Here is a 26,985-nt window from a genome sequence, read left to right on the forward strand (position 1 = left end):
ATGTCTCTCTGCATAATAATAAATATAAATATATTATTTTATTATAATAATTTCATTATAATTAATGCCTTGTACATGCTGAATATTTGCTCTTCCTCTAAGATACTCCCATGGCCTGCAAATAAATGTCACGTAAATAATTTTTAAATTATCCTTTCTAGAATCTTATTTTTGGAAGTGGGTCTTTCAGCTTTTTGGCATCTGACGTTATGACCGAAACTCTTACTAACTGTATGGCCTAAAAGACTTTGGTTTTGATTTCCAGTCACTGTAATCAAATCTACTACTTTCCACTTCCCCGAGGCCTCCTTATTTCTGGCAGATTTCAGAGCGGATTGGACAGATGGCTCCAGTAAGTGATGTTAGCGACACAGTTTCTCACGCTCTTCTCCCCCCAACATTTCTAGCCCTCCCCTAAGCATGTCCCCCGCCCAGGAACTCAGACACAACGCCCAGCGCTGTGGAACTCTGTGGCATATGAAGCCAGCTGCATGGTCAAACAGTCTGTTTCAACTGGAGAGCTGTCTTCAACATATTTATGAATTGAAATGGCCTCTACTACTTCTGACAGACACCCTTCTCTTGTCTGACTAGAAGTTTCCTGAAATTCCAGCGTCTGAGAGGTACATGTTCCTTTGTCCCATGTAGAAGACACCAGTCTTGATGTCCCCAAATACTGCTTTTACACCATTCTTTCTCCTCTCTTTCAGGTACTGAAATCGCATATACGTTAGATATTTTAACTGTGCTGAGCTGGTCTCCTGCTCTCTTCCCAGCCTTTCTCCTTCAGCTTAGAGGGGGCTATCGTCCAGACCACGGATCCTGACTTCTGCTGGACACACCATTAGGAAATACAGCAAAGGGTTCTGCCTTCGCTACTCTTCTTCTGCTGTGACGAAACACCACGGCCAAGGCAACTTATAGAATTAAGGGTTTGTTTGGGGGAAGCCATTAGGGCAGGGAAGCATGGAAGGTGTGGGGCCGGGAGCAGAAGCTGAAACGCTCACATCATTAACAGAAAGCATGAAGCAGAGAGAGCTAATTAGAAAGGCCATGGAGTCTTTAAACTCTCAAGGCCTGTTCCAGTGACATACTTTCTCCAGCGAGGCCACACCTCCTCAACCTGCTCAAACAGGGCCATGAACTGGAAGTATCCAAATGCCTGAGACAATTGGGGCATCTCACTCAAGCCACCACAGACTCCTGTTTCCAGTTACTTTATAGCTTTAGAGAGTCTGGCGGCAGCGGCATCATCATCATCACCACCACCATCATCACCATCATCAACATACTTTTCAGTTATATATTGAACCAAATTGTCCATCTTTGCATTTTTGCACATCTTATCTTCCTAGTTTTATAAGCTCATTAAGCCTAGTTATTTAAGCTCCCGGTCAACTCTTATGGTAGACTCTTAGTTGATTAAAACCTTCTGTTAGTGTTTAATCATTTGGATTTGACTTTTAACATGGTTCACAATTTTATGTTGGGTTTGGACACTGATATAAAAACAGAGAGGCTTTGCTGGTATTCTCTGCCTTTAATGAGCTACATTTTTCCCCCGGAAGGTGGAAAGAACGCCTAGCAGAGCCCTGTGATCCTGCAGAGGCTTGGTTCTGAGCTGCCCTGATTCCAAGGATGCGGTCTTCCCTTTTGTGGCCTCATCTGCAGGAGTGGGTGTCTATATATCTTAAGGCTTGAAGTCCAGGTCCTGCTGGGAGCTAAAACAGTGCTTAGCTCGTTAGACTCTGAATTGCTCTTGTCTGGTGGGTTCCTTGGTCTTGTGCAGGCCAAGTTTCGTCGTGAGGTACGCCACCACTTTAGTGAGGATTTTAATCTCCATTGGTGGACTCTTGTCTGAACTTTCTGGGAGCTTTCTGCAGTTCACCCACTTTGGCTGCCCTGAGATTTGAACTTATCCCAGAGCTGGCTGGTGTCTTTTACCTGGACTCTGTTATCTTGTACCTAGTGTTGAAAATCCACTGAAGATGGAAAGCTCAGCATCACCACAGTGCTCACGAAGCGCTGCTTAAGAACCATAGGGTTTATATCCTACCTGTACTGGACACACTTTGATGCCTTCAAATAAAGATCTCACATTAAACTGGATGCAGTTCTTATGTACAATTGTTACTGTGTGTATATTGTTCAGATCCTTTCCTCACAGTGAGAGGGTTAATTTGATACGCGTGCCCCATCTTGTCTGGAGTCAAAAGTTCTAGTACCTCCTTGCTTCGGAGTTACTAACAGTTTCACTGAACTGCTTATCTGCCTCAAGTATGGAAAAAAATGGCATTGTCTTTTTAAATTATGGAATTTTGTTCGTTTAAATTTTTGTATTAGGCAAAACTCATCACCAAGCAGAACCAAATTCTAAGCATTCAGAATTCTAAGCCATGATCGAAATAGGTTATTTATAAATCTAGAGCCATGTAATGGGGATGGTTCGTTAGCCCGTTTGTAGATAAGCCACGCAAATCCAGTTTCAGCCCTGCTGCACACCGCCTTTACGGTTAGCTCCAAAGGCTCTAGGAAATGGTAGCAGAATCTTGGAGTGGTACCTGAGGAATCGGATGTCAGTGTCAGTGTTTGGCCTTGGAACTAAATTCCTTGAGGGGGAATTTTCTTTAAAAAAGATGCGGGCAATGTATCTGGTGTGGTTTTTGATGGAGCAGCTGTAATTTATGCAAGAAGATTGGGAGTCTGACTGCAGGGAAGGCAGTGAGAACAGCCCAGCACAGCCCTTGCTTGCGGCCAAGCTGGATGTACACAGGTGCTAGGGATCTGAGCCTGTGTGGTCATCCTTACCCACACACGGAGTCATCTCCTAAGCTTCCCGTAGCTGATATTTTGTGTGGGGGGAAACAAGTCAGTAGATTCAGTTGACACTCAGATGCTTGCATCATGGAGCTTTACTCTTGCATAATTTTAGATTATTTGGATTTGGTTTTATACACTTAGATTGTTTCTTGTCTTTCTCAGGTTATTTCACAGTCTTTGTCCTCAAGTCCCTGCTGCCGGGGTCATGCTCACACAGTTGCCCTATACCCCTCCTTTCTAAACCCACTCGAGAGTGCCGAAGGACTAGGTAAATATGGAAACAGGGCCATGAAGCAATTCAATGTGCCCCTCTTCCCTAGGTATGCAACAATTTCTGGGGAATGGAAATAGTACTAAGGCTAGCAATCCAAACAGCTCTGGAAAGCAGATAACCTGTAACTCGGTCCCATCAGCCCTTTCTCAAATTTACCTTAGGATCCTGTAATAGATTCTTAGTGGAGGTGATTGGGACAAAATGTTATGGTACCACATTTTCTCATTTTATCTAGTAATGATGAGATTTTATTAATTTTTTTAAGCAGGCATTCACAAATTACTACTTTCCTTATGCTAACAAAGTCTTTTCTTCCTCCGCTCCAAGTCAAATCCAGGATCCCATGTTAGGCAAGCGCTCTCTCCTTGAACCACACTCCTACTTTGACACTCCCCCCCCCTCCTTATAAATTTTGAATTCACTTTAAATCACAGTCGTGAAAACATCTACTTCTTATTTTATTTATTAACTTCCTAAAGTTAACAAACTTGTGTGGTTTTCTTTTCAGTCTTGCTGGCTGGTGTTGTGTAAAAAGGTTTGTCTTAATACATGACTCCATGAATGAAATGGGAACCCATTACAGAAAACCAGGAGGTAAAACATGGGCTGCAGATGGGAGCATAGACATCAAACGGTTCCATATAAAACAAACTGGATGAGAAAGCCTGAGAAAGGCTCAAAGACAGAAGAAGGACTTACAGAGATGGGATAACATGTGGGTTGGTCACAGATGGAGTTAGTGCCCAAGGAGAAAAAGGAGATACAGACTAGAAGATTTCCTTCAAATCCTCTGGTAAGATGAACAGCCCAGATAAGATAGGCTGGAAAGGCCAGGGAGATGTAGATTAAGACCCTTGAACAAAAGAACGATGAGGTACCGATCGATAACTTAATTTTCTGGAGGCAACAGCGATTGTGCCGGGGAGAAGCAATTAGAGATACAGATGGGAGACCAGAGGTTGTGTGGATGCGCGAGATAAAGATGGGTGACGAAGAACCAGAGACTGGGTGGATACCTGAGAGATACAGGTGGTGACGAAGAACCAGAGGTTGTGTGGATGCGCGAGAGATAAAGATGGGTGACGAAGAACCAGAGGCTGCATGGATGGATGCACAAGAGCTTTATCTCTGGCAACATTCAGGCTTGCGTCTCTGGTAGCAGGGTGGCTGATAGATCTGAGATAAGAGATAAAAAACAAAAAACAAAAACAGACCACTGGGGACTCCGGGGAAGGATCGGTGGGGATAAGTTGGGCTTTGTTTGTGTTGAGTCCATCATGGCCGCTGCCTAAGAACTTTTCCATCCACAGCGCACAGCCACAAAGACAAACTGCTTGCCTAGCGGCCTGGTGCTGTATACGACAGTGTGGGAGAAGCTTTCAGCATTGCTGGAAACTGTCTCATCTCTGTTCTTTGGGGGAGAGATGTAGAGTATAAGAAGCAGGCTGCTGGAATGGCCACTTAGGGAGGATTTAGTCAACCTATGGGTTGTGTATTTGTAAGTACTGGGGACAGAACCCAAACCTTGCACACAGTGTATAAGTGCTTACCAATGGGTGATCTCCTGGTCCCATTTCATTTTGTATTGAGACAGGCTAGCCTTGAACTTCTGATCCTCCTGCCTCTGCCTCCCTAATAGTTGAGATCACAAGGATAAACCAGTTTGTCTTGGTAACTTGTTTCATTTTGAGACATGGTCTCATTATGTAGCCCTGGCAGTCCTGGAATTTGCTTTATAACCTAGACTGTCCTGGAACTCACAGAGATCCACTTGCCTCTTCCTTCAGGGGTGGGGATTAAAGGTCTGCTCCACCACACCTCTCTCTCTCTCTTTCTCTCTCTCTCTCTCTCTCTCTCTCTCTCTCTCTCTCTCTCTCTGTGTGTGTTTGTTTGTTTTTAAATGACAGCACTCACTTGGTCTGATGGTGGATACCGTTTGTTAAGAGTTCTTAGAAGAGTACATTGAGCTCCATAGAGACAGCGCCGGGGCAAGCGCGAGCCAGACGTGCACTGGGCGACTCTGTGCCTCGCGGAGGAAAATCAACTAAACATGGGCAAAGGAGATCCTAAGAAGCCGAGAGGCAAAATGTCCTCATATGCATTCTTTGTGCAAACTTGCCGGGAGGAGCACAAGAAGAAGATGCTTTTGTCAACTTCTCAGAGTTCTCCAAGAAGTGCTCAGAGAGGTGGGAGACCATGTCTGCTAAAGAAAAGGGGAAATTCGAAGATATGGCAAAGGCTGACAAGGCTCGTTATGAAAGAGAAATGAAAACCTACATCCCCCCCCAAAGGGGAGACCAAAAAGAAGTTCAAGGACCCCAATGCACCCAAGAGGCCTCCTTCGGCCTTCTTCTTGTTCTGTTCTGAGTACCGCCCCAAAATCAAAGGCGAGCATCCTGGCTTATCCATTGGTGATGTTGCAAAGTAACTAGGAGAGATGTGGAACAACACTGCAGCAGATGACAAGCAGCCCTATGAGAAGAAAGCTGCCAAGCTGAAGGAGAAGTACGAGAAGGAAATTGCTGCCTACAGAGCTAAAGGAAAACCTGATGCAGCATAAAAGGGGGTGGTCAAGGCTGAAAAGAGCAAGAAAAAGAAGGAAGAGGAAGATGATGAGGAGGATGAAGAAGAGGAGGAAGAGGAGGAAGAAGAGGAAGATGAAGATGAAGAAGATGATGATGAATAAGTTGGTTCTAGCGCAGTTTTTTTTTCTTGTCTATAAAGCATTTAACCCCCCTGTACACAACTAACTCCTTTTAAAGAAAAAAATTGAAATGTAAGGCTGTGTAAGATTTGTTTTTAAACTGTACAGTGTCTTTTTTTGTATAGTTAACACACTACCGAATGTGTCTTTAGATAGCCCTGTCCTGGTGGTATTTTCAATAGCCACTAACCTTCCCTGGTACAGTCTGGGGGTTGTAAATTGGCATGGAAATTTAAAGCAGGTTCTTGTTGGTGCACAGCACAAATTAGTTATATATGGGGACAGTAGTTTGGTTTTTTTTTTTTTCCTTTGGTTTTATTTTTGGGTTTTATTTTTTTCATCTTCAGTTGTCTCTGATGCAGCTTATACGAAGATAATTGTTGTTCTGTTAACTGAATACCACTCTGTAATTGCAAAAAAAAAAATGCGGCTGTTTTGTTGACATTCTGAATGCTTCTAAGTAAATACATTTTTTTTTTATTAAAAAAAAAAAGAGTTCTTAGAAAATGACCATCAGAAAATCTCAACTTGGAAAAAAGTAACAGCTTTTCAGGACAGTACTCCCCACCTCCAACAACCAAAGACAATGCTGAAACAAACAAACAAACAAACAAAACAAGATTCTAGAAGATGGGGCAAAGAAGATGCTAACCAACAAGCTGGAGTATTATTCTCAGGAGTCAGCAGAGGGACAGTTTAAATTATAAAAGGATGGCCAATTTAGGGAGGGAGAGAGAATACCCGGAAAGTATCTACAGGTTTGAGAATGGGAGGAACTTTAAAAAACTCATCACAGTTTATTTAGTCATTATTTATTTATCTATTTATTATCTCTCTGCATGAGTGTGTGTGTGTGTGTGTGTATGTGTGTGTGCGCGTGTGTGCCACAGCGTACATGTAAAGGTCAGAGGACAACTTGAGGGTTTCAGACTCTATCATGTGGTTCCCAGAATTGAACATAGGGTTTAGCAGCACATGCCTTTACCCGCTGAGCCATCTCTCCCGTCAGGGACTTCTTTAAGCTTAGAAACTGGGGAAGGTGACATTGGAATGCACAGAACGAAAAGGCAGTAGTGAGGTCTGGAAATGACAATAGTGCCAGGCTGAGGTCACAGATGGAGAACGAAGCGGAGATGCTAGAGGATGCAGGGCAGCTACGTGTGTAGCAGAAGGACCAAAAGCGCCTGGGCGGAGCAGTTGGCAGACAGCCTCGCGGGAGGCAGAACCTGGCCGCGTCTCAGCCACAGCCGCAGTATCTGGGTTGGATGCTCTTCTACGCTGGGAGGATGCGCCTGGGCAGCCGGTGAAACCAAGAGAAACCACGCAGAGATCATAGCAAGGGCACAGTGCCCAGGCCTCAGAACCATGAAGCGCATGGACAGCGGGTCCATCTGCCACCATGCGCCGCCGCCGTGCTGGGCTCACCACGCACCTCGCCAGTCTCCACGGCAGCCCTCCAGCCGGGAACGAAGACCCCCAGAGCGGGCTGGGAGCTGGGCGGTGGCGGCAGAGGAGGAGGAGGCAGCCTCGGCGGCACCCTGGATGAGGTAAGACGTGGCCAGCATCTGCCGCTGGAGCAGGGGAAGCTACTGCGCTCGGGTGCTGGTGTGCTGTGGTACAGGGGTGCTGGTGCACGGTTCGCTAGACAGGGCTGGGGGTCTTGGCAGGAGATCTATGCTGTCACGGGAGGTTGTCACCCAGTAACGATTACTGGGGAAGGTTTGGCGAGCACGCTAGAGATGGGGGGCCCAGGAGCGAATAGGATCGACAGGACAGGGTTGAGCATAGCTGGGAGGTGCAGCTGATGCACAGGAGAAATGGTGGGAATCCAGGTTTCTATCCTAAAGTCTTTGCTTGATCTGTACTGGTGTGGGTGAGGCTGGAGGCAACACCTGCTGGGCTGAGCCAAAGGAAAGGTGACTCAGGAGCTGGGCTAGTAAGGGGATTTGCAGAGCGCTCATCTTTGCCTTTTGTAGTCTCTTCTTTCTTGGATATTTATTTATTTGCCTTAGCTGGAAACAGCAGGAAGATTGGTGATGCCCTTTTCTTCCTCTGAAGCACTGGAGCCCGGCCTGGGCCTGTTGGCTGGATGCTCTGGGCCGGCTAGCTCCACCTGAACCCAGACCCTTCCTCCACTCTGGCCTAGAAAACACCCGGCAGATTAGGTCCGGTGTTCGTCATGTAGCAACAGCAAGATGAAAATCTGTCATATTAATGTTTCCAAAAGAAGAGACAGATTGTATGGCTGCCATTTTTAAAGTAAGCATGTCTTTGACATAGAATTTTTAGTTAGCTCCTCCCTCTGTGTCCCCCGTGCCCCCTGCCCCCCCCCCCCCCCCCCCCCCCCCGCGGAATGCCAGTACTTATCACTCAAACCGAAAGGCAATGCTGGGTTCAAGTTTTTGCTTTGCCTTTAACTAACTGGGACTTTTCTAGGCCTCAGTTTCCTATGAATGGGATTGGGGTTCGGATTAGAAGAGTTTTGACCTCAGAGTGGAAGGGTTGCTGGGTTTGTATTGCATGCTCCGAAGCTGGCTGGATCTGTGAACTAGAAAATAGAGTCTGTCTATTCAAAGAAACATAATTGCTTTCATTCATTGTACTACCCCTGTTTATGCAAGAAAATGTAGTCAAAGATTCGATTATACAGTAGTTAAAGGGATCATCATGTTTCTATTAAGAAATGCATAATAAATTATTGGAATTAAAGGATGAAGCAAGAGACATCCATATACGTATATAGTGAAACTTTAGCCCAAATGTAATTATGTTTTAAAAATGTGAGTGAGCTTTGACCAAAAATAAATCTGTATATTCACATACACATGCTTCTAAACTTTCATAGCTTCTCCCCTGCTCTCTATAGAGTAGCGGAACTTTTTATCTGGAAAGATAGAAACACTCATCATAGAGGGTGACCTCTTTCACTGTCATTGACAAAAGACATTTCATAGGGCTAACTAACATATGATTCTCTAAATTATGGCAGTAAGGTGTTGCAATATGATCTTCTTACGTAGCCCGGGCTAACCTTAAATTCATGATCTTCCTGCCTCAGCCCCCTCAGTTGCCTCAACTGATATTATAGGCTTGCACCCTGTTGTCCATATATATGTAATGAGCCAGCCTGGGCCACATGGCAAAATTATGTCTCAAAAATGAAAAACAATACCCCAAATCCCATAAATAATTAAATAAGAAATCCTAATTATCCCATCATTGTTTATGTTAACTAAAAAGCAAATAACTGTAATTTCAAATAAAAATCAATAAAAAGCCAAATCAAAGCTGCGAGGTGGTGGTGCATGCCTTTAATCCTGGCTCTCAGGAGGCAGAGGCAGGCAGATCTCTGTGAGTTTGAGGCTAGCCTGGTCTATAGAGTAAATTCCAAGACAAGCAGGGTTGTTTCACAGAGAGAGTCTGTCTCTGAAAAAACAAACAAACAAACAAACAAACAAAACAGAACTAAAACAAAATATAAACATTCTAGGAGCTGGAAGCAGACTTTCCACAGCAGCTGTAAGAGCAGAGGTCTAATGGATGCTACTGTGTCAAAGGCTCTAATGGATGCTACTGTGTCAAAGGTGGGTGGGGGAGTCATGGTTTCCTGAGTCTCAGCTGATCAACATCAGTGGCTACTACCTGTGTTTAACTTGTGCTGTTGTTTGAGTAGTGATGGTGATGGCTAAAACTTAACTTAATGGAAATGACCTCTGGAGCCTCAGCTCTAAACTATGGACATAACATTATAGCATGGAGCAAACATTAAAGCAGCCAGATGGATGGAGAAAAATAAAATTAAAGATGGTCTCTTCCTGGAAAGCTGGCTGAGTCCTGTGAGGCGGCAGTGTGGCATTACTTAGAAAATGTGCCAGAATTCTGCCTTCAACCTAACTGTTTTCTTAGGTTGACAGATCCACATTACTACCACCCAAAAATTTGATAGCAAATTATTAATTTATAATAAAGTTTTTTTTATATGTGCAGGAATGCAGTTTCTCGTCTGTTAGCTCAGGGACGTTCTGTGACATACTTGCTACCTTTGTTTGCAACGTTTGAAGTAAGAGCAAAGTTGTCGGTAGATTTTAATTTTCTAGGGAATAAGTGAGAGCTCCAGAGTACCCAGGACATGAAGGAGCCCTTTCCTCCTCAAACAGTTGACCACCATTCTCTTTCTTCTGTATGCCTTCTCCCCTATCAGTAATAAGTCAGACCTTTAACCAGGTTATAGACTGTTTTCTTTGGGAATCCCTGAGTCTCCCTTGTGTCTACACATTTCTTCTCTGAATCAGTTGGCCTTAACTGTAAAGATTACATTACAAAGGACAAGGTTCAGAGTCTGTGTCTCACTCGGTGTTGGAACACATTACCTACCGAAGGCTGGATAGTTTATAGAGCACAGAGATTTATTTCCTTGAGCTGGGAGGCTGGGAATTCCAAGGTCAAGGAAGCAGCAGCAGGGGATTGCCTTCTTGCTGTAATTATTCTGGGGACCCAGGGTACTTGGTTGTACAGATTGAGGTAAAGAGCCAAATGCTCACCAGAAAGTATCAACCAGATACCAGAGCCATTAGATCCCAGCTGGCAAACCCTTAACAGGGACTACTTTGAGCCAGTAGTTACGTATACTCACTTTATTTATAATTTGTAACGTTTGGGGATATCAAAAGTGATTCTAAGATGGAGTTTGTCAAAACCTCTTTCACCTCATCTTAAAACACTTACTGATCTGTCTTATTCACTGGGGCCTCTGTCCTAGGTTGTTCAATTTGTAACACCTGGAAACCAGCATTTTGTACGTTGTTGTTAATGTTTTTAGTAATTTCTGTCAGAGATTAGGGAGAATGGATCCAGGCCCCATGTTAATTACTTTGGCAACACTGAAACAAAATACTTGACAGAAACCACATATGAGAGTTTCAGACTCATTCAGAGGGATGTGGTCCGTCCTGGTGGGCTGTAAGAACAATGTGGCCCACTCTGTGAAAGTGGAGGCTCGTGAAGGGGCTGTTTACATGGAAGCAGAGAGCGGTTGGAACCGGGGGCTGGCCTTCAAAAGGCCATTTGCTTAGTGGCCTACCTCCACTACCAGGCGCTACCTTCTAAAGTTAATGGCCTCGTGGCCTCCAGACAGCACTATCAACTGAGAAACACATGCTCAAACCATAAGCCTGGAGGAAGAGCATTTCAGAATAAAACCGTAGACCCTGTTATTTCATGCTCTTTGAAAGCAGAAGTGCCTGTCTATCCACACTGGAAATTAGTAGCTTTCAGTCTTGTCTATGTGTTAGAAGCATCTGGTAAGGCTTAAAGACTTGGCCTAGAGACTCCACTCCTGGCCAGTGCAAGCAGACTCTTTTAGACTAGGGGCTCAGCACCAGTACTCTTCAGAAACGCTTTAGATATCTGTGCTTCTCAGTCTAGGCAATAGAACCTCCGCATTAGGTAAACTGTTCATTTCTAAACAACACTAAGAAAAAAATTGTGATCGCTTGCTCAAGGAACCAAGATTGCTACCATTTTCCCCTCCCCAGCCACTTTGGCATCTTGGCAAGTGTTGAAACGGTGTCTAACCTACTTTTTGTGTGAGTCACAAATACGGGAGATGGGTGTAATAAGCCGAGTGAAGAGATGGGATCATGGAAAGGCTATCGAAAGAAATTCAGGGCAGAGGCGGTAAGGGCCAGAGCTCAGGCCATGGTGGTGAGAACATGGGATTTAAGGATTTCTCAGTTAGGAATGAAGGCACTCCTGGATCCTTGGAGCAAGGAAATAAGAGAGAGGGTGGAAACAAATGTAACAGACCCTCTGACCTGCAGCTCTGAGAACTGTGAGTCAAAGAGATCCCGATGCAAAACAACGCACCCAAAAAGACAATACAAATAAAACCCGGTTATCTTTTGCATGTATTAGATGGTGCAGGCCAGCTAGTAATGTGAAGGTGTATTCAGGATGATATGTTTAGTCCATACTCAAATACAAAGCTGTCTTGTGGGTGAGGCTTAAGCTCTACAGATTTTGGTACCCAAAGGAAATCCAAAATGAGATTCTATAAGGAGGTCCTGGAAGAAACAGCAGAGCCTCTGATAGCAGGCAAACAGTGTCAGCCTGGCCTTCGGCAGATCACTTGGTTCTTCAAGATACCGAAAGCAAACTTAACATAAGAGATGACTGAGCGACTGAGAGAAACAAGTCCATTGTTGGAGTCTTTATATTAGATGGTGCTTGCTCTCTCTGGTTAGTGTAGCTCTAGCTGAGACCCAATTCTTGTTTATTATGGTATGGGGATGGAGCATGGGACAAAAAAAAAAGGTGATCATTCTAACTCTTAATCAGGGTTTCTATTACTGTACCAAACACCACGACTGAAAGCAACTGGGGAGGGAAGAGTTTATAATGCTTACTCTTCTTTTTGTTTGTTTATTTTACTTATCTACTTTATATCTCACTTACTGTCCCCCTCCTGCTCACCCCCACCCCCTGTATACAGTCCTTTCTCCCAAACCCCTTCTCCCTCTCCTCTGAGCTGGTGAGGATCCCCCTGGATATCTGCCCCCACACACTCTGGCACATCAAGTCTGTGGGGCTAGGTACATCCTATTCCACTGAGGCCAGACAAGGCAGCCCAGCTAGAAGAACATAGCCCATGCACAGGCAACAGCTTTTGGGATAGTAACCCCCTTCCAGTTTGGGACCCACATGAAGACCAAGCTGCACATCTGCTACATATGTGCAGGGAGGCCTAGTTCCTACCTGCATATGTTCTTTAGTTGGTGGTTCAGACTCTGAGAGCCCCAAGGGGCCAGGTTAGTTGACTCTGTTGGTCTTTCTGTGGAGTTCCTATCCCCTTAGGGGCCACAACCCTTCTTCCTATTTTTCCATAAGAGTCCCTAAGCTCCATCCACTGTTTATCTGTGAGTATCTGCATCTGTCTGAGTCAGCTTCTGGGTGGACATGCTTACTCTCCTATATCATAGTTCATCATTAATGGCAGTCAGAGCAGGAACCTGAAGGCAGGAACTAATGTAGAGGTCACGAGGAGTGCTGCTTACTGGCTTGCTCCTCAAGGTTTGCTCAGCCTGTTTTCTTAGAGCACTCCAACCCACCAGCCCAGGGTGGAACCACCCACAATGGGCTGGACCCTCCCACATCAATCACTGATTAAGAAAATGTCCTACAGGCCTACCTACAACCCAATCTTATAGAGGCATTTTCTCAATAGAGTTCCCTCCTTTCAGATGACTCTAGATTATGTCAAGTTGATATAAAACTAGCTAGCACAAATGGTCAGGACCCTTTTAAATATCAGAATACCTGCCTGGAAGGCTGCACCTGGTGACCAAATGGTGATTTTTTGAGGGGGAGGGCATTCAGAGACCATATGTCCAGGTGATACTCCAATCCTCTCAAATCACTGGTTCTATGGGTCTTATTTGCCAGAGCAGATTCATAAGTTGATGTGTGCTAGACCTAAAGACCTTAAGAGACTCCTGTAACTAGTGTATAGTTATCTGTGGCAAACAGCACAGTCAGTCATCACTGTTAGCTTATTTATAATTTCTGTTATCAATAATGCTTTAGGTTTTTAAAGAGTTATTTTATGTATATTAGTGATGTTTTCTATATATATGTATATATATATATATATACATACATACATATGTATATGTGTGTCTGTGTGTGTCTGTGTGTGTATGTGTGTGTGTGTGTGCACCACAATCATGCCTATGCCCAAGAAGGTCAAAAGATGACATAGAAGCACCTGGAGCTGGAGTCACAGATGACTGTGAGGCATAATCTGGGTGCTGAGAACTGAGTTTGGGTCCCCTGGAAGCGCATCAAGTCCTCTTCACCACAGAGCCGTCTCTTCCACCACTATAAACAGTGTTTGTGAACACAAGCTATATGCTGGGCTCTATGCATTTTTAAATAAGCATTCAATCCTCATTATGACCCTGCAAGAATGATATTAATTATTATCTCCAACTGCATTTAAAAAGTTAAGCAGTTTGACAAGGTCATGCAGCTGTAAAGTAGCAGACTTCAAGCCTAAGGAGCAGGTGCTAAATAGCTATGTCATACATGGTAGAGTAATTATTTTCATTTGTCTACATATATAAGCTCTTCCTTTGTGATGCCAAGAAGGCTATATTTCCTTTAAAAAAAACTCTAAAAAGAACTATGAGTCAATAAAAGTCAAATGTAAAGTCCTTTGCTAGAATTAGACAAAAATGACCTGGTCCCCAACTCAGCACACATTTAAATAGCCCACTTGCTTTAAGATAATAAACTGCTTTACAGAGTCTGACCTTGTGAGGACGTGCTTTCTAATTCATACGGTAAAACCCATGAAGGTCATCACAGAGAGACGAATGACTGAGACTATATCAAAAAGCATCAGGGTACGTCATATTTAGGTTAATAAAAAAAAGAGTGAACTGCAAATCTCAAAGGGGAATCTGGGATACTGCTCAAACCACAAAGAAATCACAAAACAGAATAATAGGCACACAAATTCAGAAGTTTGCCCATTGTGTGTCCTCATCCACCTCACATCCAGTTCCCTACAGCAGCTCCCAGAAAGTGAGAAGGAATGTTGGCATGGAGACGGTACCCGGTGGACAAGCAGAAACAGCATCCTATTTTCAGCATCTACGTTAGTTAGTGACAAGACACTAGGACCAGGGCAGCTTAGAAAAGAAAGTTTAATAGGGCTTCCTGTTCCCAGGGGTTAGACTTTATGATGCTGGACTGAAGGCATGACAGCAGATGGCTCAGGCAGCAGCTGAGTCGTCACATCTCCATCCCCAAGCAGGAGGCAGGGTTCACTATGAGAGGGATGAGTCTTTTGAAACTCAAAGCCCACTCCCAGTGACACACCGCCCCCATCAAGGCCACACCCCCCCTAATCCCTTCCCAACAGCTTCCCAACCTGGGGACCACAAATCAAACATATGAGCGGGGATGGGGTGGGGTGGGGGATGTTAGCATTCAAACCACCACAGCATCCATGCTGTCTCCAGAATCGTTCACTCTGTAACACTTCTGGCTGTATTAACCCAACAGTGATATTCTGCAACATAGCTTTATTGGGCTTTCAGCAAGAAAGATCTTCATGAACTTCAAGTACTTTCAAACTCATTTCAGAGAGAACATGCGTAAGAGGCACAGACTATACAATGATAGTCAATGGTCACTCTTTTACTCATTTTTCCTCACCGTTGTGGCAGCATGAATGAGATTGTTCTCCACAGGCCCTGGCACTTGAGTGCTTTGTTCCCAGTTAGTGGTGCTGTTTGGGGAGGTCTAGAAGATGTAGTCTTGTTGAAGGAATTACGTCACTAAAGCAAGCACAAGATATCCTTGAAAATCGGCCTGAGCTGAAGATCTTGACCTTGGTATCAATCGAATGAACTCTGAGCTCTGCATACTTCAGCAAAAGCAATGTGAGAATAGAATCTGGCAGAGGGCTGACCAGGCCCATGGCCAGGGGTCTGCCTCACTACACTGAGCTTTGGGACCGTAAGTCCAGTGCTCCACTCAGAGGATAGACGAGAAATGGTACAGGGACCAGACACAGTGGTGCATGTCTCTAATTCCAGAACTTAGGAGAGGGGCAGGAGGATTGCCACAAGTTCAAGGCTAATTGATCTGCATTCCAAGCCATCCATGACTACAGAGTGAGATCCTGTCCCAAACCAATCAATCAATCAATCAATCAATCAATCAATCAAACAACCCACAAAGGTAACAGAATCAAACACAAGACCAGAGAGATGGTGACAATATGAACCAGACATTAATAAGGATGTAAGAAGGCAGGCCCGTGATGCCCTAGCACTAGGAAATAAGCAAAATGCCTATAAAGGTGTATCAGGTAGCAAAAACGAATACAATAGGTGAGTATGAAAACAGAAAATAGTTAAACGGACCACAGGGAGCATTTAGGGCCAAATAAAATACACCCACGAGGCTGCAGCAGGAAGATAGATTCTACCAGCAGGGGGCGCATGAGGGTGGCTTTTATTGTCACAGCATCCAAGTTTTGATGAGCAGCTGTTACCAGTGGATAGAGAGGCACCAGGTTGGAAGTGTCCTAAGGCAGCTAGAAGTCACTACAGCCTGCATAAAGCATGAAGAAAGCATGGCTGCTTCCAGTCATGTGACAGACGAGTCAAGGTGCAACAAGATTTGGTTTTGCGTTGAAAGACAAATGCTTGAAATTCAATGGTGTGTGTGTGTGTGTGTGTGTGTGTGTGTGCGCGCGCGCGCGCGCGCGCTTGCGCGCTTGTGCGTGTGTGTGCGCCCACGCGCCATCCTAGTACTTGGCAAGGTGGAGGCCGAAAGGTCAGGAGTTTGAGTTCTATGAACTGTGGTCTCAGAACACAACAAAACAAATGCAAAACAGGAGTAATGAAAAGGCCACCTTCAAAGTAACTCTTTCTTTCCTCTCCTCTCCTCTACCCCCTTGCCCTTCCTACTGTCCCCCCCACCCCGCACCTTAGTGATCCCAGCAACTTCTAGCTGAGATTTGAAATGAGAAATAGGTCACACTAGCTGACCTTGTCTCATAGTTGCTTTTAAAATTATTGTGAGAGGAGCCATAGCATATACGTGGAAAGTCAAAGTCTATGACGCAGTGTCACCGGAAAGCTTGGGGTGACCCAGGTAAGCCACCATGCAATACCTGGGAAACTCGAGGCTCTTCTTCAGCATCTTTAGTCTTCTTAATAAAAGAATTTAAGAATGGACTCAAACGGAAGATTGAGGGTGATTTGTTAATGTTTAAAAGGAAAACCTTTCGACAGACAAGATGGAAGTCTTGCAGCTGCCTGGAAGGGAGAAGGAGAACGAGGAAGAGACGGCAGAAGATTCATACTGCTTGCTGTAAGGCTGCACGAGGTCAGCCACAAGATGAGGAGCAGAACTGAGGCAAAGAAGTAAGGAAGCCCACAGTGTTAGGCAGAGAGTTCAAAATCAGCCTTAGGTCCTGGCCACCATCTGAAAGATAAAGTCAAAAGAAAAAAAAAATAGTTACACCTTTCTGAGTGAGTTGGGACTCAGAAAGGTGGGAATACCAAGAGTCAGTTCTCTCTTTCCATCTTTACGTAGCTTCCAGAGATTGAGCTCACACTGCTAGGCTTGCATGCAAGTGCCATTGTGCACTGATCTACCTTCCAGGCAGTCGCTTGTACCTTATGGAATCTAAAGGAGCCATTTGCTATCTGGCGGTTGACAATCCACAGAGAGCTGGGGCTAACAAGATCTGAGGATCTCGACACAAGAGAATACCAACTGGGTGCATTTAGGGCTTTGACATTTATTGATGCACCTCAGCATGGCCTCCAGGAATGAGTAACTAGGAGGAAGGAAGCATGGTACTCCTCCCAGGATTTATTTCATCACAGATGTGTGTGCACGCAGGCACATGTCAAGTCCACGTACGTATGCTGGCTAGAGCTCAGGTTTGCCTGTCATTCCTCAGAAATCCCCCCCACCCCCGCCCCTGCTTCTTTTTTGAGATAGAATCTTTTAGTGTGCATTGGGGCTTGAACTCAGGACCTTACACATGCGCAGCAGGCCCCACCTGATCCTCCCAGCCATCATGGAAATTTTAACATTAGTTTTGTTTTCTAAAATATTGCATTAGAATATCACTTATTGGATTTTGCCTTATGGGCCTGATAATGAGAATGGAATTAAGACATATTCAGGATAAATGAGTGTTAGAGGTTTATTTGTCTTTTGGTTAGAATTGCCGGAAGCTTGTTATAGAACACAATAAATAGTATTGGGGCTAACATGAAAACGGGGGAAAACTGCATGCAGGGAGTGAGTTCTCATTAGAACTTGATGTTTTTGAACCCCTGCCAGCTGAAAGAAGGGGGAACCCCACTGTTTTAAACTGCCAAGAAGCTGCCTTCCAGGGGGAATTTGTCTTTGTCTTAGCAGTGACTACTTGATGAGCCCTCTTGATTGTGCAGATGTGAGCCAAGTACCAGTTAGGGGTGGCTACGGGTAGTTAGATGTCAAGAACTTGGCTTCAGGGACTTCAGATGAGCAAAGTTTTCTGTTTAACAGGGACAAAAGCTGGCCTGACAGGACGAGGTGCAATCACAGATATTTAATAATTTTAATTAGTCTTAGGAAATACTGAAATCTTTAGTAGTGAGAAATTCACATTATACTTTCGGTGATTCACTTGGATGGCAGCAATAATTGTGTATATGTGTGAGGAGAGAGGAAAAATTGTGGAGAACAGTTAATGAATGATGAATCAAGTAGGAGATTTGTAAAACTTTATTGTGCTATTTTGTAGCTCTTCTCACAAGAAAAGAAACAATAATGAGTGAAAATATGTTCAAAAAACAAAGATAGGTTATGTGTGTATGTGTGTATCTCTCTCTCTCTCTCATCTATCTACCTGTACTCAGGGGTAAGGTAGTAGATGGCTATATTCAAAGGTAAGGACCGTGGATGGACATAGCTATATTGTTCTTAGCAAACGTTTTCACAATTCAAAAATCCAGTCTTAGATTTAAACCAAGTTTTGCCATTCCATGCGCTTCCTCTCCTTATGGCTCACACGCAAGCCGTCCTGGACTTATGGCTCACACGCAAGCCGTCCTGGACTGGTTGGCGAGCTGGTGTCAGAACAGCTTGTCACATCCCAGAGTGACTCTCGTTTTTGTGATGGTGGCTTGTCAAGAATGCTTGGAAGCTTCTTAGGAATTTATGTCAGCATTGTGTCCAGAAATGTATTTGTTGACCATAATATCGGTCTGCGCAATTTTTAAGGCTTATTATGTATGCTCAACATAAGGAGAATGACACAGAAAACCCACACAGGTCTTTTCTTACTGCTCCAAAGCCCCTCTGAGAAATTGACATGCCATGTTTATTGCACGGTTTCCCTTCCCCCAACATCGGATGCATATAAACAGTGGCGTTGAAAGGCTGGGATGGGGCTTGGGAGAGTAAATTACCGCCAGCTGTCTGAAGCCTTGCTCATAATTTCCTTCTTTGAGGTTTTTGTTACAGCTGACAGATAAGGCTGGCCAACGGAGGGGTTGGTTGTGAATACACACAAATACACACGCTGGAGGCCACACACACACACACACACACACACTCCTAAACACGGGGAGAAGGAAATTAGGGAAACTTCCTCTTCCTCTCAATTTCAGAACTTGGGTCTTATGATAAGGCAGGAAACTGATAAATGGAAATTCGGGGTCACTGGCCTAGGCCTGGGGAGCACTTTGTAGCAGAACTGAAATAAATTCAGAAGTGCTTCTTTAGAGTCAAGGAATCCTGTGTGGTATACAAACATTAATTTAGAAGAAAATGACCATGATTTATTGGATTTTTAAACCACAGCAGGCAATGAATTAAACACTAACCATGGATGGTCTTGTTTTGTTCTTGCAGTGGCCTGTCAACTATTTATTGTCATTAACCTTATTTTAGAAAAATATAAAGACTTTTTAAGTAGCTTGACCAAAAAACTGCAGGGCTATAGAGCCAACAATCCTAGCTGGTGTATGACACTGGCTGTGCTGCCCTGCCCATCTGGGGTTGTGGCACCCTCTGTAGTCACCCAGGAGAGGACGGGGACTTCTACAAGTGAAAACAAACTTTGTTTTTATTTTTCATTTGTTTAAAGATTTATTTATTTATTTTATACATATGAGCACACCACCATTGCTCTCTTCAGACACACCAGATGAGGGCATCAGATCCCATTACAGATGGCTGTGAGCCACCATGTGGTTGCTGGGAATTGAACTCAGGACCTCTGGAAGAGCAGTCAGTGCTCTTAACCACTGAGCCATCTCTCTAGCCCAAAAACAAACTTTGTTTGACCATACTTATTTTTTTTTAATTAAAAAAATTTTTTTTCTGTTGACTGTGCTAATTTCTGGGATAAAATGTACTGTTCTGATATATGTAGAAATTGTGGAGCATTTAAAACAAGCTGTCAGTTTTCGAATAAAAGTTTGAATTTTTAATTTTCAATTTCTGATAAAGTTTCTTAAATTCTATGTATCCCTGGTGCCTGCACAGGACCTGTGTTCTTTATAAAAGTTTTTTAAAGTCAAATTTAATCAAGGGCTCTCCTCCTATTCTCTGTGTATTGTATTTTAGCTCTTCACGCAGTCAGGACTGTTGGATGATGTAAGGACTGTGTGTGTGCCTTTACACACCAGCTTTTAATCACACACCCAGTGTGTGGCACAAGCTCTGCTTCAGTTGACTTGAATAAACGTAGGTAACTAAATTTGTTCTTGAATTCTTTTAGCTTGTAGGAATAACTCAGTACCATTAGCATTCACTACTTCTGAACTGTCTCTTCTTCCATTAAGACAAACGTCCCTTTCGAAGGCCCCTCTCTTTTTAATCCCCAAGGTTGTTTTCCGTTTTTTTTTTTTTTTAACTGCTTCTGGCCTGGAGCTCTGTTCTGGGTCACAGCTGTCCCTTCACCTGCTGCGCAGTCTTTTGGAGCACACACCCTCTGCCCCAGGCCTGCTTCAGCTCCGGAAGGCCAACCCTTTCCATCCCTGCAGAGCCAATCATTTCTCTCCAGCCAGGTACATCCCATCCAGGCCACAGCCCTCCCCACGAGGTCCTCCCTGGGGCTGATAAAACTTATAGCAGCCTTGAGCTGATGAGCGCTAGTAAAAGAAATGTTTTACTTAAATGTTTAGTGTGAAAGTCCATGTAGACTTGGCCCTCTGTATCTGCCGCCTTCACAGGCACAGATTCAACAAGCTTCGCCAGAATGGTTATGGCTAAAACTCCGTATGAAATATGCACAGACTTTATGTTGTTGCTATTTCTTTCCTAAAGTTGTTTATTTTTATGAGTATGTGGTGTTTTACTGTGCATGGCTGTGCCTTGAGTGCCCAGTGTCACAGAGCCCAGCAGATATGCAGGTACCGAGTTACAGAGCACCGTGATTGCCATGTGGGTGCTGGGACTCAAACCTGGTTCTCTGTAAGAGCAGCCACTTCTCCAGCTCGCTTGGGAGACATTCTAGATTCAAACTGTAACACTGATGATATATATATATATATATATATATATATATATATATATATATACATATATATATCTCAAATATTTAGTATACCATATTGTTTAGGGGTTAACAAGGAAAGAATCCTTCCATTCTTGTCCTGTCTTAATCCTTTCAGTCTGTGCTGATACCATTCCATAAAGAACTGAAAGGGTGTCATATAAATTAACTTATAATTATTCCCACAGGACAAAAGCCACACACCCTTTCTTTCCAGAACTGCTCTTTTTTACTTCATTGGTCTGCCTCTGCATCTGATGAGGGGGAAATGGACCCATCAGGTTTTTAGAAGTTTCTTTGTTCGGTGGAGATGCCCACCCTAAAGATTCCCACAGGCTGCTTGTTTAAACAGAAGGCCATATGAAGCTCTCCCCTGCGTATTTTTAGAGGCCTTCTCCATGACTCTAACAATCACATCTTAGGTTTGATTTTTTTTTTTTTTTTGTCTTGCAGCCACTTCTCATTTGGAAAGCTTTCACTGTCTGAAAAGATGAAAAATAGTTTGGTTTTTTAAATCCAACAAGTCTGGCTCATCTCATTGCCTCTACACTCATTTCAAAACTGGAATGGCTCAAGCCAGGCATAGTGGCACATACTTATACATAGGAAGTTCAAAGCCATTAAGGCAGACCCATGGCCAAAAACAAGACAAGAAACAAAAACTTGAATGGCTCTTTAAAAAATGCTAATCTTTTTTTGGCCATATTTTTATCACAATATGGCTTTTAAAAGCCTGTTAGTGGGAGGTTGGAGAAGAAGCCTGTTAGCATTTTTGAAACTTGTCTGAACATCTATACTACGTGTTCTGTTTTCTACATTACCAAAGGTGGTGGTGGTCTTTCTGCTGTTACAGACTCTGCCCCAGTATTCTCTTTGAAGGCATGGGTCAGCGGAAGTAATACAGGCTTTTCCTTCAGTCCCATGGAATAGTTTCTTCAGTGTCCTTTGGCTCTCCATCAGCCTCCTCAAGGTCCTTCCCCAGAGGGCTGCTGGCACCTGTCACATCTGTATGATGCCTGCCATATCTGTATACTATAGTCACTGCCCAGTTATAACTCCTCACTTCCAGGTATCAAGTTTAGTTCCAACTGTTCATTGTTATTGTTTAGCAAACTATTCTCTAATGTATAGGGTTAACACAGTAAGTGTTTTCTCATAGCGTGGTTTAGGGGATCGATAGTTCTGGTGTGTTTCAGCAGGATAGGTGCACCCCTATCATAGCCACATATAGGATTCTTTGGGTTTTGTTCAACTCATAGCATTGCATTGGGAGCTGCTGGTCTGCTCCACTAAGCCTCTGTTCTGTTCATAGTCTTAGGGCCTTGCCACATTGCTTGTCTAGGATCCCGGTTTAATTTCTTACCTTAGAAGCTTCTATTGACCTGATGGTTATATATCTTAGCAGGTTTCTACTAGTCAAGTAAGTTCCTGAATCGAATATAGGTTAAAGAGTGAAATACTATAGTCTCCCTCTGACTGGGAAAAGTAGACAAGAAACTGTGGTTGATTTACTCTATCCAGAAAGGATATTCATTTTAACACAAAGTTAGGGCATGGCCATGGCCCTGTGAGGGACCAGGAAGATACCTGTTGACTAACCAAGCCAGTGGAATGAATCACAGTGATCAGTGAAGTGACGGGTACTTACCTATAATGTCCTCCTATATAAGTGTGCAGAGAACATTAGGTGTCCAAGTCAGGACATGCTACACACAATGGGCAGGTATGACACTCTGGAGCTAAACTGAGTGGTCTGAAATCTCAACTATGAACTTTGTGATTAGATAATATATCTCCCCATACTCCACATTAATATTTATAAAATAAAGATAACTAGAGCCTACCTATAAAGTTTTTGTATCCATAAGGGAAAATAGTTTGGAAGAGAATCTGATCCATATGTTAGACATAGATATTTTATTTTTACACTTAAGCCACACAGACAACCACTTCAAATTCATTAGTACTGTTTACACAAGGGGAAGAAAGGCAGGGTTAAAAAAAAAAAACTGAATGGAACCAATGGATGCTTGGAAATGATTGGACAGCCTTACAACCAGCTCAATCAGCTGACCAATTAAGAGCTAAGCTTTGTGCTAAGGGAAGAGCAGCATACCTGTTTGAACTGACCAACACCAACAACTCCGTTTACCTCTGTTCTAAATCAGAAAACTTGGAGCAGATTTATTTACTTTTTTTTATTGGATATTTTCTTTATTTACATTTCAAATGTTTTCCTCTTTCCAGGTCTCCCCTTTAGAAACCCCCTACCCTTCCCCCCTCACCTCCCCCTGCTTCTATAAGGGTGTTCCCCCACTCACTCACCCACCCATTCCTGTCGTCCTGCCCTGGCGTTCCCCTACACTGAGGCATCGAACACCCTCAGGCCCAAGGGCCTCTCCTTCCACTGATATCCAGCAAAGCCATCCTCTGCCACATATGTGGCCAGCACCATGGGTCCCTCCATGTGTACTCTAGGTTGGTGGTCCATTCCCCGGGAACTCTGGGGGTCTGGCCTGTTGACATTGCTGCTCCCTCCATGGGGAGGCAAACCCCCTCAGCCTTGAAGCAGATTTATAATAAGAACCATGTGCAATAATAATAAAATGATCTCAGTCTCAAAGTGGGAATGGCATAAAGTATCAGAAAAGGCCAGTTTATGCTGCAGAAACAAGTCACCAAACTTCAATGACATATATTTATTTTTAAAATTAAAATAAAAAATTAATTTAAAACTAGTTTTAAAAAATTTATTGAAAACACTTTAGATTTATTTATTTTATTACTTTATGTGTATGAGTGATTGGCTTTCATGGATGTCTATGCAGCAAATGCACACCTGGAGGTCAAAAGAGGGTGTTTAGATCCCCTGGGACTAGAGTTACTGACTGTTGTGAGCTCCCATGTGTGTGCTGGGAATTGAACTTGGGTCCTCTACAAGAGGAATAAATGCTCTTAACCTGAGTTAACTCCAGCCCCTCTGGAACATAGTTTTTGTCATGTATTTTCACCTTGTCTCAATTTAGGTCAACAAAGAGGCTCCAATCATTACCGTTCCTTATGTCCCCCATGGACCAAAGCCTATATCCTGACATGGTGAGAAAGACAGAAGGGTAAAAGAAGATCAGGGCACCTTCTGCCTCTTTTTTTAAGAACACCAAGCCTGTTTTTGAGAGTACTCATGGCTTTACTATTCCCTAAAGACCTTATTCCTTAGGCCCATTGTTTAGGTTCCAATATATGCATTGTAGAGGGATTCATACATTCAAACCAGAGTATAACAAAAGAAAGAAAGGAAGGAAGAAAGAAAGAGAGAGAGAGAGAGAGAGAGAGAGAGGCAGAAAAATGCAAAAATATCATTTGACAGTAATATTAGAAATGTTATAACTATGCAACAAAATAATATTAAGTAGGCTACTGTTCTATTGAAACATATATTAAAACGTAGCATAATTATTGAAGTCTAACTATGGACACTACCTAAAAACATGAACAAATACATAGCAGATGGAAAGCAGGAGAATAAGTATGCAGATCTAAGCTGTAATTATAGCTTTATAAATATGTTTCAGCCCTGACTAACAGGAACCCGGAGAAACGGGCGTTTGTGCTGGATTTGTGTGATTTAGAGAAGTAGTTTTTTTTTGAAATTTAAGAAGTAATTGTTTTTAACCATACATATAAAAGTTTTTAGACATCAAATAAACTTCTACCCTCACAAATACACCCATGTCTGTCAGTGAGCCTATGTTCTCATTAAAAAGACCTTTTTTAGGGCTGGAAAAGGGCTCAGTGGTTAAGAGTACTGGCTTCCAAAGATCCTAAGTTCAATTCCCAGCAACCACCTGGTGGCTCACAATGGGATCTGAACCAAGCTCACAACCATCTACAATGGGATCTGATGCCCTCTGCCATGCAGGCATACATGCAGATAGAGCACTCACATGTATATACATACATACATATATACATACATAGATACATGCATGCATGTGTGCATTACATGCGTAACTAAATGAATACTTAGCCAGGCATGGAGGTGCATGCCTTTAATCCCAGCACTCAGGAGTCAGAGGTAGGGTGAGGCAGAGATAGATGGATCTCTGTGAGTTCAAGGCCAGCCTGGTCTACAGAGTGTAGTTTCCAGGTCTGCCAGAGCTCTCTTTGACAGAGAAATCCTGTCTTGAAAAACCAACCAACTAACCAAATAAATTCTATAAGCTTTAAACACCAATTATGACTAGATTTTAAGGATTATTTTATTTTCTACATAATTTTCTGTAATTTCTGAATGATCTTCAATTATTAACTTATTATTATAAACCTTTGAACAACAGAGTTATTTTTTTTTTTAAAGCCCGTTTTTCAGCCATGCTTCTGAGAGGCCACAGTCACCTAGTTAGCTCATATCTCTTCTGGAGCACGTCTGACTGTAGACAGAATCTCTCTCCACAACTCAACAGCCCATAATTTGATTTCAGACACAACTAAATATAGCATCAACTTTGGTATGAGGGATGGAAACCTGAGCTCTCTGTCCCTCCCTCAAGGCCACAGTGGATTCTTTTCAAGACAGGTGGCTTGTGGGTCTTGGCCAGTGTCAAACTGGACCTTAGTTTTGTCCTTTCCTGGTAATATTTTAAATGAACATTAAGGGTGCAAGTTGCGGACGGGATGGGGGCGGGGCATGATTTTAATCTCAAGAGTGGTTTTAGCTATAAACTAAGCGCTGCTCTTGGGAGATTCTAGAGCCTCAGTGTTTGTTATGCTGTCCGTCCCTCCCGGGTTTCCTACTGAAGATCAGAACTAATCCAAGAAACTGATGTAGCTGACAAGTTCCTGCCGCAGTCCAGGCTCGTTGTTGTTCCACCAGCACTCAGGAATGCCAGGTCTCTTCCTGAGTCTGACTGCAAGGCTGCCGGAGCGCATGGATTTCTTCTGAAGAAGCCTTGTTGGTCTGTCTTTGAAAATTTGGAAAACATAGCTTTTTGGGCCATGCCACTGGCTTCATCAAAGCCTGGGCTGAATTGAACCTTCTTGTTCTCAAACAAATATGCCGTCTTCAAACAAATCTAACAAAATTATCGCCACCAAATATAGGCACTTGTAATATATAGCTTTTTTTAAAAAAATGAGAAGGCCAGCGGTAAAGCTAATGATAACAGTGATCACGTGACTTAATAAAAAGGTTTATTTCCGAGCTAAAAGGGAGCTCCGGGAGGTGAGCCCTCTAATTACAGCATGTTTGTCTTGTTTAAACATTGTACATAGGTCTGGGCAGCCCCCTCCTTGGAAGGAAAGGCTTTCTGTGTGCTCTCAGAACAGCCACAGTTGGAGAGTCCACGTCCTGGGCTCTTAGGTCTCTTTAAGGCGTTTGGAGCATTCTGGGATGTTCAGGAACACAGCCTCCTTGGAGCTTCTGGTAGAGCCCGGTTGCTGTGGGAACTACAAGGGAAAGAAGCTAAACCAAGGGCTGATTGAGATAGGGACAGCTAATAAGCCTACAAGGTTTGGTTAAGAAGGCTGCATCCTGCCGGGCGGTGGTGGTGCACACCTTTAATTCCAGCACTTAGGAGGCAGAGGCAGGCGGATTTCTGAGTTCAAGGCCAGCCTGGTCTACCGAGTGAGTTCCAGGACAGCTAGGACTACACAGAGAAACCCAGTCTAAAAAAAAAAAAAAAAAAAAGAAGAAGAAGTTTTTGTCAGTGGATTAATGGTGAAAGTAACAGGTCTCCTCTCTCAGAGAATCACCTTGTGCCCTGTGACGCCCTAGGAAGCACAACCTACATTCAGGTTTACATCCTTCTTAGACTCCATCTCTGACTCGGAGGTTACCTGTGGGTGGGCAATGCAGGCTAAGGGAGGATCACCTTTCCAAGGTGCTCCCCTGCAGTTGGTTGCTTTTATCCAAATCTCTTCATTGGAATCAGTGAGGGACTGAGAGTCTGACAAGGGTCATCGATGGTCGCCTTTAGTGCATCAGTCCTTCGAGCCTTCTAGGGAGGCTGTGGGAGCCGGAGGATGTGTGCCGCGGCGGCGTGTCACCTGGGCGGGTCCCGGGCTGCGCGGAGCCCCGCCTCTGCTCCCTCGCGGTTGACAGCTCAGCTG

General features: G+C 43.7%; 1 protein-coding gene across 5 annotated transcripts in view; it reads left to right on the forward strand.

The window, feature by feature from the left end:
• Positions 1–6,926: 6,926 nt before the first annotated feature.
• Pde4dip (phosphodiesterase 4D interacting protein) overlaps positions 6,927–26,985 on the forward strand; it is a 201,453-nt gene continuing 181,394 nt past the window's right edge. For all 5 annotated transcript variants that reach the window (XR_003836187.2, XM_029475071.2, XM_085835632.1 and 2 more), the window contains exon 1: positions 6,927–7,345. Coding sequence is in view for 4 of the 5 variants with exons in the window: in XM_029475071.2 (XP_029330931.2) it covers positions 6,942–7,345 (404 nt within the window). In the remaining variant the exon portion in view is untranslated. The remainder of the gene's footprint in view (positions 7,346–26,985) is intronic.

This window comes from Mus caroli, unplaced genomic scaffold (genome assembly GCF_978045245.1).
Source record: "Mus caroli unplaced genomic scaffold, Mus_caroli_1 scaffold_3, whole genome shotgun sequence".
Lineage (NCBI taxonomy): Eukaryota > Metazoa > Chordata > Mammalia > Rodentia > Muridae > Mus > Mus caroli.